This window comes from Triturus cristatus, chromosome 3_2 (assembly GCF_964204655.1).
Source record: "Triturus cristatus chromosome 3_2, aTriCri1.1, whole genome shotgun sequence".
NCBI classification, from domain to species: Eukaryota; Metazoa; Chordata; class Amphibia; order Caudata; family Salamandridae; genus Triturus; species Triturus cristatus.
The window spans coordinates 395093190-395106008 of NC_140584.1; the positions used below are offsets into that span (position 1 = coordinate 395093190).

The 12819-nt window shown below is 40.2% G+C and overlaps 1 protein-coding gene across 1 annotated transcript in view; it reads left to right on the plus strand.

The window, feature by feature from the left end:
• GRIK3 (glutamate ionotropic receptor kainate type subunit 3) overlaps positions 1-12819 on the plus strand; it is a 1116666-nt gene that overhangs the window by 718951 nt on the left and 384896 nt on the right. The window contains exon 8 of the mRNA XM_085647918.1: positions 1264-1371. Coding sequence (XP_085504044.1) covers positions 1264-1371 — 108 coding nt within the window. The remainder of the gene's footprint in view (positions 1-1263; positions 1372-12819) is intronic.

Genomic DNA, 12819 nt, shown 5'->3' on the forward strand with positions numbered 1-12819 from the left:
ATGGCTATCTGCTGCACTCACTCAGCTGGCATCTTAGGCAAAAGGTGTACTTAACTTGACTCTTACTCTGAAGACCCATGCAACTTCTCCCTGGACTAATACAGAGAAACAAATGGCTGAATCCCGTGAGAAGTAAATTCACGTTTGCCCAGCATTTCCCTTTGCAATCTTATCCCATTTAAATTCTGGTCAGTTCCCTGAGAGAAACATAGTTGAAAAACAAACCATGCCATTTATATAGATTGAAACCATTAAATCAATGTGCAATGCTGAGTGTTGTAATATATATTTGCTTCTACGCCAATATATTGATTTTTCTTTCTCTTACTTTTTTAAAACAATACTTTACTGACAAACATTGGCAAAGCTAACAGTTTGGCACTTGTAATATAAAGACAAGTCCTAGTGGCTTTATAACGACTGTCTTTAGTTTCTTGTTTAACCCTGTATGTTTGTCACTTTACCACTGTCATCACATCTGGAACACTTTCTGTTTTTTTAAATGTAGCTGCTGCAGTGATGTCCAACGTAGGTCTAGGAGGACTGGGCCCATAACACATTTTCAATATAATCAAACCACTTATTATGTAAAGTATTTACATCTATGTTAACTGTGTAAACATGTTATGCCATCTGGCTGTAATCTCGCTCTATTAGTCCAAAATTGGACTTCCGTGGTCTGTGTTGTATAAGAACTTAAATATGAAAAACTATGCAGTGGGTAAAATGTGATACATAAAACTACATTTGTAATAGAGAAAACTCAGAATAGTAAAAATTATCTTATTATACAAATAAAAAACTGGAAATTTTAGGAGGCTCTAGTCCTATCATGAATTGGAGAATCACTAAATTGAGAGCGCATCCACTACAGTTTTAGTTAGAAAAACGTTTTCATTATCTTGCTTGTATATATGTGTCTGAATCTATCCAGTTGGGTGCTTTTGTGGCAGGGGCTTGACCTTGGGTGACATGTTCACATACTATGATGGAGAGAGGGGGGAAGGATGCAGTGGAAGGCTCATGCACATAAAACACAAAAAGGCGTTCTTGGAAATCGGGTCACTCACTGTAGCACAATTTATTCAAATTGAAAGTTGGTGTCGTGGCCTTAACAATGATGGAGCAGATTATTAATTAATCTCTGTCTTCCGGGAGAGAGGATCCAAGAAGAAAGTAATTACATCTAAGCATTGTGAGGTTGCTGTGAACAATGATTTATGGCGCTTTGTAATTACCGAACTGCCCACTTCTTCCCCGCAGGCCCAGTGGGAGGGACTCACGGGACGCATCGTCTTCAACAAAACAAGCGGCCTGAGGACCGATTTTGACCTGGATATCATCAGCCTGAAGGAAGATGGCCTTGAGAAGGTTTGTGAGCACTTCTTGGAATCTTTTTTGTCTTATTGGTTTTATTGTGTATTTTGCTCTCTGAGCACCACCATACAGACGTACTGTATGTGCGGAGAGCCATTTTATCACAAGGGTCATTGGTCAGCACGATGTTTGGTCCTATTCTTTGCTTGAATACATTTCATCTTGAAACTGAACATGCTAGCCACTGCTGTCCTCCACACAGATGGCTGAAGCACAGAATGCAAGACTCGGTGGCACATCCATACTTTGCTGTCAGAAATATACCGTCAGGAACTAAAATATTCACTTTAGTATTTCACAACAAATCAATAATTGATACTATGAACGACAAACCCTGTTTACATCTGACAAAACAACATTTGTCTGATAGTGGCATCCTCTGGTAAAGTTGCAGCTGTGGAGGCTACTTAGAGGCATCAGAAGCTCTAATGAGTCTTCCCACCCTAGCATTAAAATTGTAATTGTATTTACATAGCGCTTACTACCCCTGACGAGGCGTTGAAGTGCTTTTCAGCGAGTAGCCCACTGCTCCATGAACCAAAAAGGATTAGTGGTATATAAGCATGAGGAAATATGAATTAATTTGAGCGGTGGACATGTGAGTCTCTTGTTTTTTAATGCAGATTTATATAGCGCGAACTCGACCCAAAGGAATTAGAGCGCTTTACATGAGCACCGGTTATGTTACACAAAGACACATTCAGGCACAGGGAGATTAAGTGATTTGCCCACAATCACAGGATGTGGACGCGACCCTGAGGCTCGAAACCTGGTTTCCAGCACCAGAGTCGGCAATCTAGCTGCCAGACCACATCCTCTCCCCTTAGTCAGATTGAAAAGGATAATGGAAGGTAGAGGGAAAGGTCTAGAAAGTGTTTAGTTGGAGATCATAGTAGTAGGAGGATGTATGGGATGGAGGGGGAAGAGTCTCCACCAGTGGAATAGGGAGGAAAATTAGGTCTTGGATGAGACCAAGGAGGGATACATGATGGAAGGGTTATGAATGAGTTGGTTGGGAGATCTGAATAGCAAAATGAGGTTTGAGGTGATTCAAAAAGGGCTACAGGTGGGAAGAGTATAGAAAGGGTTATTTCGGAGAGCATATTAGTAGAATGAGGTTCGGGATGAGTCAGACAGTGGAGGTAGAGAATGTATGTAGACAGGTATAGGGTAAGATATAAAGTAGTGCATTGGAGAGGCTCAAATATTTTACAGTAGGAGTAAAGTAATAAATATATAGATACATAAGTACATGGACGGTATATATGTAGAAGGAAGGTGACATATCAAGATTTAAGTTGTATTTAATAGACTCAGACTTTCTAGTGTTGCTGTACTTTAAGCTAATTTATGTGTGTTTACTTTGTTTCTTTTCTTGTAATAATTCAATAGTGAGGCAATTGTAGATAAATAGTTATGATAACATTTACATATTGTGATAAATAAATACATGGAGAACCATAAGCATCTAATCAAATAACTGATATGAAAACTATGCAGTGACCTATGTACATGTCAAGCATAGAAAAATATAACCACAAGTAATATGTACATTTGTTAAGCAGACCTAAAGAGTATCCATATATTTATAAACATAATTATTGTAGGCATTTATACGAAGAAATACACATATCTAGATCCATGTATGTAATAAATTAAATGCTTATATACACAGGGATATGATGCACATTTATGTTTGATTATGATCGTTAGGTGGGGAAGAGCCAACTCTTGAGTAGTTTTCTGAAGATAAAATAGTTATCTGTGGATCTTATGATTGGGGGCAATGAGTTCCATTGTTTGGCTGCTTGAGCAGAGAAGGATGTGGCGCCTATGGTATTTTCCTTGTGGGTTTTTGAGGTGAGGTTCCAATCTGGAGCAGAGGTTCCTTTGTTGAGTGTATTTTGTGATTTGTTGCTGCTCGATTCTTTGGGGCTACGGCATTGGTAGCCTTGAAGTCACTATTTTTTAGGTGCTTTTGATGCAGTGATGTTGCTTCTTTAACTGTTGTACTGCTTCCTGAGCCGTTTCATAGTCCTTAATCTATGGGGATGTTTCTTGAATTGATTGCCTGCTCTAGGAACTAATCGTAGGTTTTGTGCTTGTGCTTGAGCTGCTATGCTGATCATTGATGTTTTCCAGCCCTTGACCTGTGATGATGAGGTTGATACATGAGTTGCTGTGCTGGTCCTAAGTTTTTCTTTCAGTTCTTGTACTGTTGTTACAACGCTTAGACAGTATGTAACTGATGATGGGGGCTCCATGGCACTTATTTTTTTGGATTAGTATTTTTATAACCCTTCCATGGGTGGAAGTTCCTACCAATCTGTAAGGCAGCACTGCCTGCTTTTCTTTCATGACACCAGACAGGGACCCTAAGCCTCCAGGCATTTATTTGCATGGTCGTTGTACTGCAGGTGACATGGACAGGGTGGCATTACGTCATGATGGAAATGTCAGCCACTTAATGTTGCTTTAACCACCATGTGCTGGCTTGCCCCTGTTCTCATAAGACAGAGAAAGACAAAGAGGGTGCTCCATCTTCTTGCATGGACTTGGCCCCTATCGAAGCCTCAGAGCCCAGTCCGCATTTGCCAGCATTTCTTATAGTTGCTCTGCTCACACACTGCCTGCCTGCCCTACATGCATGTGTCTCCAGGGCAGTATTAGTCTTGGGCAGTTGATGCTAAGCATTTCCCCTGATGGAATGTCTCACAATGGTTCACCATCATTTGTAAAGAAGAAATTGTTCCTTGGAAGAAACTGTTATTGGAGAGTTCGTATGTCACTCATGTCCAATGTTCTCATCTCAAGCAGGCATTGGATGTTAATGCATATACCTGTTGCAAAATGGGAGAATAGAGTGAGCCATTCCTTTCTTCACTACATAGACAGGAAGTTGAAATGAATAGTTTTTCTAAACCTGCCCTGCTTTTTACCAACACCCAGACAGCCTACTGTTAGCTCAGATACAGCAGCCTCATGAAAAGGTGGGCATTGATGGAAACAATCTAGGCCAAGAGCTGGTGAAATCCCCATAGCCTATCCTTTATACAAAGACTCAGGATAATTAACAAGAAAATTAGATTAAAACACAGCAATGCACATATGTAACAATGCACATATGTAATCAGGAAAAAGAGAGCCACTGCATGCACTTTGAAACATCTAACCCAGGTCCATAGATGACTGGCTCCCCCGGTACAGTTTTTTTCTTTGCATTCTGGGACTTGTGATCTTGATTTAATGCTTGACAGAATATCAGCGACTATAACATTGAGTGGACAGAATATTGCGCCCAAAATATCGAAAACCAAAATATCAAGAAGGTAAGTGCAAATAGGTAAGCCCATATCTACATACCTTATATATATATTTGGCCCTAAATTTTACACAAAAGGATGCAACACTCCGGAGTTTTAGTTCAAGGATTTAATCCAGCATCACTCCACCAACGCGTTTCAGCCTTACCACGGCTTTGATCACGATTAGTGAGTCCTTCCTCTATTACACTATATATATATCCACTTTGCATTAATGTGACATTGTGGGAATTGTAGTGCTTTCAATGAAACTTTATTTACACATTATTTACAGAAAAGGAATTTTGTCTAATGTCATTCCTCTGGCATTAATTCAAGTTACATGCATATGTTTTGGTGCATTAGATATTAGCCGTGCCGCATTTTATGTACTTATATATTGACTTAATCCCATATTTGATCAAGCATCATTACATCCTGGTGTCTCATTTCATAGGGGTATAATACCTAATTGCAATAACTGTTTAAATGTTCTGTGTCCAGGCATATTTCAATATAAATGAGTGTCACAGTGTACTACTCAATTTCTATATTTGCAACAATAAAATATATATATATATACACACACACATATATATATATATATATATATATATATATATATATAAATATATATATTTATTTTATATATATATCGTCAAGGTACATATATGCAGAGTTATATACAGTTAAACTTTGTTTAGTCATTGAAACTTACCTTCACAATATTTTTGACATAAATATTCTTGACATAATATTTTATTTCCCAATATTTTGTCCAAATATCAAGAAAATTGCAAGTCTCAGAATATAAAGAAAATATTTCTGGACTAGAGCAGCTAGTCGTGCATAGATCTGGGAACGGTAGCATCTGTGAACACATTTTATTCCAAAGCAAGCATGGCACAGCATGATAAAATGCTTATCAAATGAACAACAGAAGTAAAGTCTACGTTATTAAGATTTGTTACATAAGAGTATTGTTTTGCAGTGCTAGAAGAGGCTGCACAAATTAAATAGGACGATTGCCAGACAGCCAGTGATTTTTTATAGCAGTAAGTTTCTTGTGACAATATCAGTAACAAAATGTATGAGCTTCCATAATGTCTATTTGAACATATGTCTGAGTGCAAACATGAGCACATTTGCGTGTGACAATCTTTTTTTAGTGCCCCTCTTTCTCCACGGATTCTCTCACTACCACCCTCCAACAGTGTCCAACTCTCCATAGCCACTCTCTCTCTCATGCATTTAATTTGTTTTATAGCACTACTCAAACCATTGTTAGCATTTCAGAAGACTGTAGGAGTTTATTCCAAGATTTAACCATAAATTATTTTTCTTGAAGTCAAATTCACTGCCACTAATAGACTATGCCACTTGTTGCAAACTTTCATCTTTGTACTTTCCACCTGGTCCCTGCCGGTCCCAGCGAGGAGGACTCACTGGCACGGGAGCGCTACAAAGCACTGCGAGGGAACCGGCGAAGCAGCAGCTCTTGATGCAAACTTTCATCTTTGTACTTTCCACCTGGTTCCTGCCGGTCCCAGCGAGGAGGAGTCACGGGCGCAGGAGAGCTACAAAGCACTACCAGGGAACCGGCGAAGCAGGAGCCCTTGTTGCAAACTTTCATCCTTGTACTTTCCACCTGGTCCCTGCCGGTCCCAGAGAGGAGGAGTCACGGGCGCAGGAGTGCTACAAAGCACTGCGAGGGATCCCGCTGCGTGGGACGCGCGAGGACGTGCGCGCGGAGAAGACCGGGCCAAGACGGGCCCGTCTGAGCCCGTCAGAGGCCAAAGGAGGACGGGTAGGGCCCACTGTCTTGGCCTTGTGGTTTGAACAGATGAACACAGCAATGACCACACCGAGAGTGTTAACAAACCCAGGGTGTTGAGGTAATGTCTTTAAAAAGGACTTTATACAGTAAAAATCGTTATCGTTATGGTCTAAGTACTACACGTGGAAAGGGGCTTTAATTTGCATATTTAGCCTATCTTATACTGCCCCCTTCCATACAAATATCCGCCTGGTGTTAGGTTTCAGGTGTTAGGGGGTTTGACAAATAGACAACAGATAATACAGATAGAATGGGGAAAAGAAAAACAATAACCCCTCAGCCCCCGCATCTAAAAATGGCCCGGCTGATACAAAACAAACGTTACTGAGTTACCTGACAGGTGCAATGGGGGCAATAGAGAAGCAGATATCCTCGGTAGAAGAGTCATTAGTGTCAGGTACGGTAGGCACGAATGAAGGGCCACAGAATGTAAATGTTGGGGCAAATATAGGGGTGGTAAGCTCTTCTGGGGAGGGTTCACACGACGTCGCACCCCAGTACGGCTGCATCCAAATTATGACAGATCAAATAATACTCAGCGATCATGACTCGTTTACGCAACCCTCACAAAAGCGGCGAAAAAAACGTGATTGAAGAAAGAGTAGACAAGATAGAGGTAAGCTTGCAAAACTTTCTAGCAAGGGAGGAATCCATTCAACACACATCTAACGATCACAGGCAAGACAGTTATGGCAAATCCGAAACATGCAGGAGTTCTGATCTACGGAGCGATCAATGCAAGACTAATCATGATAGAGAATCCAAAAGGTTTAATACGATCAAACCTCACCAACAATACCACCCACCTCCTGTATGTACTCCCACGCTTAATACAATTGGCCAAACCCCACAAGTTGCGCAAAATAGGGGGAATAAGGGATCAGTTACAAAAGAACACTGTTCCAACCAGATCCCTTGTTACCAGCCTAAAGCACCCTTATCTGGCAAGACTACTTTCAGTGAACCATCCTTTTTAGACTTACCACCTGCAGCCACACCTTACACTGTAGTACTAGCAAATGTACCCAGGTTAGGGGCTGATGAGAATAAATTCTGGGAAACCCTAAGAAATAAGGCTCTCCATTGGTTAAGCGCAAAGGTCGGTTTCATGGAACAACTTTTCATGGAGTTCCAGATGGTCCGTAGGGTTAAGTGGGTTGGTAAAGATCGAAAAACCCTACCAGGCGACTGTGTGGTGTTAATGTTTAAAACACCCCAGTTAGTGAAGAACATTCTAGGGAAGGCTGGGAATAACTTTACGACCACGGCATGCATTAATATCATACACCTGTGTTTTATTTACCAACCTCCCTTTGTGCTGGAGAAAGGTGGTAGCAGTAGGGGTATTGAGGCAAGAAATCAGTACACATATAAAGTACCGGTGGGAAACCGCTTTGCATTACTCCCCACCCTAGATGAGATAGACTGACTGGATCAGTCATTCAAACTACTGCCATCAATCTGCAGGTCCAAAACCTTTATGAATCAGAAATCATTGACTCAAGTGCTAATAGTGTTCTCTTAGAAGAGTAAGATAGGTCACAAAAACAGAGTGTTACTCCAGAAGACAACTTTTTAGGCACTGCCGATATCTCAAACACCAGTCCAGGATAGGCCTAGGAACACACAAGGACAGAAGCTTAGACTTCATTTCACCTACTGACTTAGCAAGTGATACACAAAATGTACTAAGAAATAATGAGAATAGTATTACGATTTCATATTGCAACATAGCGAGGCTACGATCCAAATTAACTAATCACCTCTGGCACGATTTAGTGAGGAAATTCAACATTTTTTGTTTACAAGAGACATGGTCTCCGAATGAAATACACATCGAGGGTTATAAGACCTATCACACACCAGCCATACCATCCATACACGGGAGGCCAAAGGGAGGGCTGAGCATTTATGTCTCAAATTTGCTGAAGATAAACAAAATATCCTTTACTATCTCAGAGTCAAACTACCAACTTGTGATTATGATCTTGGACAAAAAAAAATTATGTAGTCTTGATTAACTTTTATAACAACGCACAGAAGGAGCACCTGTTCCATATTTTAAAACAGCTCAGATATTCCCTACAGGAAATCCAGAATGGCACTATAGAGAATGTTTTATTTGTGTGTGGGGGGGATTTTAATACCGCTTTGTGTTCACATAATAATGATGTAATATGCGGACTCACTGACGAAGATAATTGTAAGTTGCCCCACTTTCCGTACTGTACTTACGGGGAAGCTCTAAATGAGATCTTGTTTGTTTTGGACATGGGTTTTGCAAATGTATTAAGTTCACCACCAATCCCATTCTCCCAGACCTTCAATGGGAGAGGTTTGAGTTTGATCATTGATTTTAAAATAATCCTGAATAGGTTCGCTTCCCGCTTATTGAGCTATAAAACGCATAAGAACTCTATAAGCAATCATTTCCCTTTGAGTGTGACTATATCTCTCCCATCAAAAACTCATAGCCCCCATAATAAGGGAATGTATGCGGCCCAAAATATGGTAATCGACAAAATGAATGGTTATTCCCTAAAATGGGATAAGTTAGAACCACACAAGATCATTAAGGTAGTGGTAGAGAAAAGTCTAGAACCAATAATGAAATGTTTGAATGAATCCACATCACAAGAGGAAGTATTGGAGTCATATGCAAAAATAACAGAAATAATTAGGAATACATTGATAGTCAAAATAAAAAAGGGTAATAGAAAGAATAAGGGGTGGTTCAATAGTAAATGTACAAAAGCCTATACAGAATTAAAACAGGCATTACACAAAAAAGAAAGGGATCGAACTGAAATAAAGCAGTGTAGGAAGGCATACAATCAGGCAGTGAAAACACGTAAAAGAGAATTAAAGAACAATACCTGGGCCGACCAACATAAGGCAAGCGTCAATAAGGAGAGTACTACTTTTTGGCGCTTTGTCGAATCCCCTTTTCTGACAACCATAGAAATCGCCATTGATGAAGGACACTGGGTGGAACATTTTTCTAAGATCTTTGGACAAGAAAGGGAGGAGGTTGGCACAGTGGCAAGTGCCGTAAGCCCCAGTTCTCCACCACTAGACTGTCTAATAGAATTAACTGTTACCTTAGAAGAAGTTCAATCTGGTATAAAAGCTAGCAAAGGGGGAAAGGCTCTGGGTCCAGACGGAGTACCTGTTGACATTGTTAAACATAACATAGAGCTATGGAGTCCATTATTAATGTGAGTGTTAACCGCCTGCTGCATGACTGGACTTATAGAAACATGGTCAGAGTCCATCATGGTACCAATTTTCAAAAAAGGTGACAGACAGAATCCGTCATGTTACCGCCCCATTTCTTTGCTGGATTCGGTGGGTAAAGTGGCAGGCCTTATAGTCCTCAACCGGCTCCAACAACAGACAGAGGAGAGTAATGTAATATCAGACCTTCAATTTGGTTTTAGGGAGGGTGTAGGTACAATAGAACAGGGTCTCAATCTAACCATATTTATGGGGAAATATAGAAAAGCAAGACAGGGAAAAATGTACCTGGCCTTTGTTGACCCCACTGCCGCATTTGATTACGTATCCCATGAAAAACTATGGAGTATCCTAGAGGCAATAGGCGTTGAGGCATCTTTAATTCACTTCCTAAGGAACTCTACACAAATGCAAGAGCTCGGGTATGGTATGGACCCAATGGAGAATGTACAGCATCGTTCCAAGTGGAGAGGGGGATAAGACAGGGCTGCGTTCTGGCACCTTTCCTGTTTACGCTATATACAAACGGCTTGGAGAAAGCCATGCTGGAAAGGTGTCAGGACCTACCTCAGTTGCAAAAACGCCCTGTTCCTGCCTTACCCTACGCGGACCAAGCTCTAATTATGGCCCGAACTCCTATAGGGCTATAGAGCAAAAAGGTGGAAACCACTACAACGTACTCCTACTTAGGAATTTTAATTGATCACAAGGGATCGTGGTGTCAGGCCATTAAAGCTAGGAAACTTGATTTTATGAGAACAACGACAGCCCTAGTAAATTTTTCTCAAAAGCTAGGAAAGAGGCCCCCAGTAGAGCTGATTAAAATCTACCAAGCTAAGTGCGTTAGTACAGCTATTTATGGGGTCGGAATATGGGGATACTGCGATGTAAATGAAATACAGAGGGTTGAGAACGCATTTTTAAGGTATTTATTGACTGTTCCACGCTGTACATCAACCTATATTTGCCACACTGAGTTGGGCCTACCATTTATTACCAACATAATAAAGGTGCAACCAGTTTTATTGTGGCACCCGATCTGGACCTTGTTAAAAACCACATTCAGCCAGCACGTTTTTAGCGACAGTCTTAAGTTAGAACACGCCTTAGAGATCAGGTGGTTGAAATACATAAAAGAATTTATGACTGATTTAGGCCAGCCTGAATACTATCATAATCCATCCTTGATGGGCTCAATCTCTCGAAAGGTTTTAAAAAAACAGTGCATGAACAATATGGAGGCAAACAGATTCACCAGCGAGGCATTAGACCTATGGTTCAAAGGAACCTACTGATGCGTTCTACCGTCGCTATTCAACTATACTTAACATACACAATAAGAGGGTATGACAGGTTTGTTCTCACACGCCTCAGACTCGATGTATTTCATCGTTTCGTAAGCTTTCCGACCATAAACGATTGGTCTAAAACCTTACCAAATTGTCCTTGTGGCAGAGTCTCGCCTCAATCAAAAATCCATGTAGTATTATTCTGCTAATTTTATCGAGAGCTGAGGAAGAGGTCGATTAAACCCATCTTGAAAATTTGGGGTATGAGGCAATGTCGTCCGGCCGACCTTGCACTGTAGTTTTTAGATAATGAATGTTTTGTAAGAAACATTGTTCTGTTTTTGAAACACACGATTGAATATAGGAGACATCTCTGAACTCTGCCCTCTTTTAAAATATGCTCCCAGGTCCTAATTCTTAACCATTCTTAAACCTGCAATTTTGTTTACATCATGAAAATTTGGGCTACGAGGAAATATCGTCCGGCCCACCATGCATTGTAGTTTTTTAGATAACGAATGTTTTGAAAGAAAAATTCTTATTCTTGAAATGTACAATCAGATGTAGGAAATATCTCTGAACTTTGTTCCTCTATGAAATATATCCAGGTCTTAATTTTTAATTATTCTTATACCTGTAAATTTTGTTTTAACTTTTTACATGAATTGTTCTTATAATCATTGTATAATAGTGGCAATATGAAATGATAAAACTGTCTTGATTTTTTAAATAAACTTTTTTCAATGACTATTGTGCAATAATTGTGATATGGTACTGTAAAATCTGTGCTTTTATGGTTTTTCTGTGCGCAAAATTGAAAAACGAATAAAGCTAAATTTGATTGATTTGATTGACCATGCCACAATTTTCCGTGGTCCATAAATGTACCAGAGTAGCATTACCTCCGACAGTTTTTCACACAGCCTTACACCCAGCCTCATGAGCTTACATTGGTGTATGTGTGCTGATTGAGCCGAAGCGAGGCCACTTAGTATTGGAAATGGCCTGTAGCAGCCGGCATAGCCTGCTGTTTTTGGTTTTAAGACTAGTCAAGCATTCCCCTGCTGAGGGCACTAAATTATCGCAAATGTTCAAGTTCAGCGTTTTCAATGGTTAAAATGCTTTTTCTTCTGCACTAATTCCTTTTTAGGAGTCAGAAATGTTTTTCTGATTCCTAAAATGGGACTCTGAATGGAAATTGATTCGGTATCTGGAAGGGGCCTTTTGAATGTGTCTCTTCCAATTAGCAAATTGCAAAACATTTATATTTTACTGACACCTCAAATAAGGCGATAATGCATTCACAAAAGAGACTCCGTCAATCCTACAGTCCCGTTTCATGCAAGGAAAGTGGGCTGCATTTAAAAAAGTTTACTTTAGTAAAAGGCAATCTCCGACTTTATGGATTGCTGACCCCAGCAGGCCACCAACTGCATGATAGCCCCCAATCATCGCAAGTTGCAATTTGTGACCTACCTCATTATTATTCATGAGGTAGGTTGGATTGCAACGCAATAGGATTCAGATTTTTAAAGAGCGGCCTATTAGTACAGAAGTATGTTCTTAAAAATCTTTACTTGCTGCTAACATACTATTTGTAATTTGCTACTATTTACTTTCAAAAAAAATATTCATACATGTGACCCTTATTTTCTAATATAAAATGCCTTTCTTGAGAGCCTGCCTCAGTGGGGAAACGGCCACTACAACGCGGCCGTTTCCACGCATGCATAAAAACGCATGCGTGGTTACCACGATTGCCTTTACCACGCATACC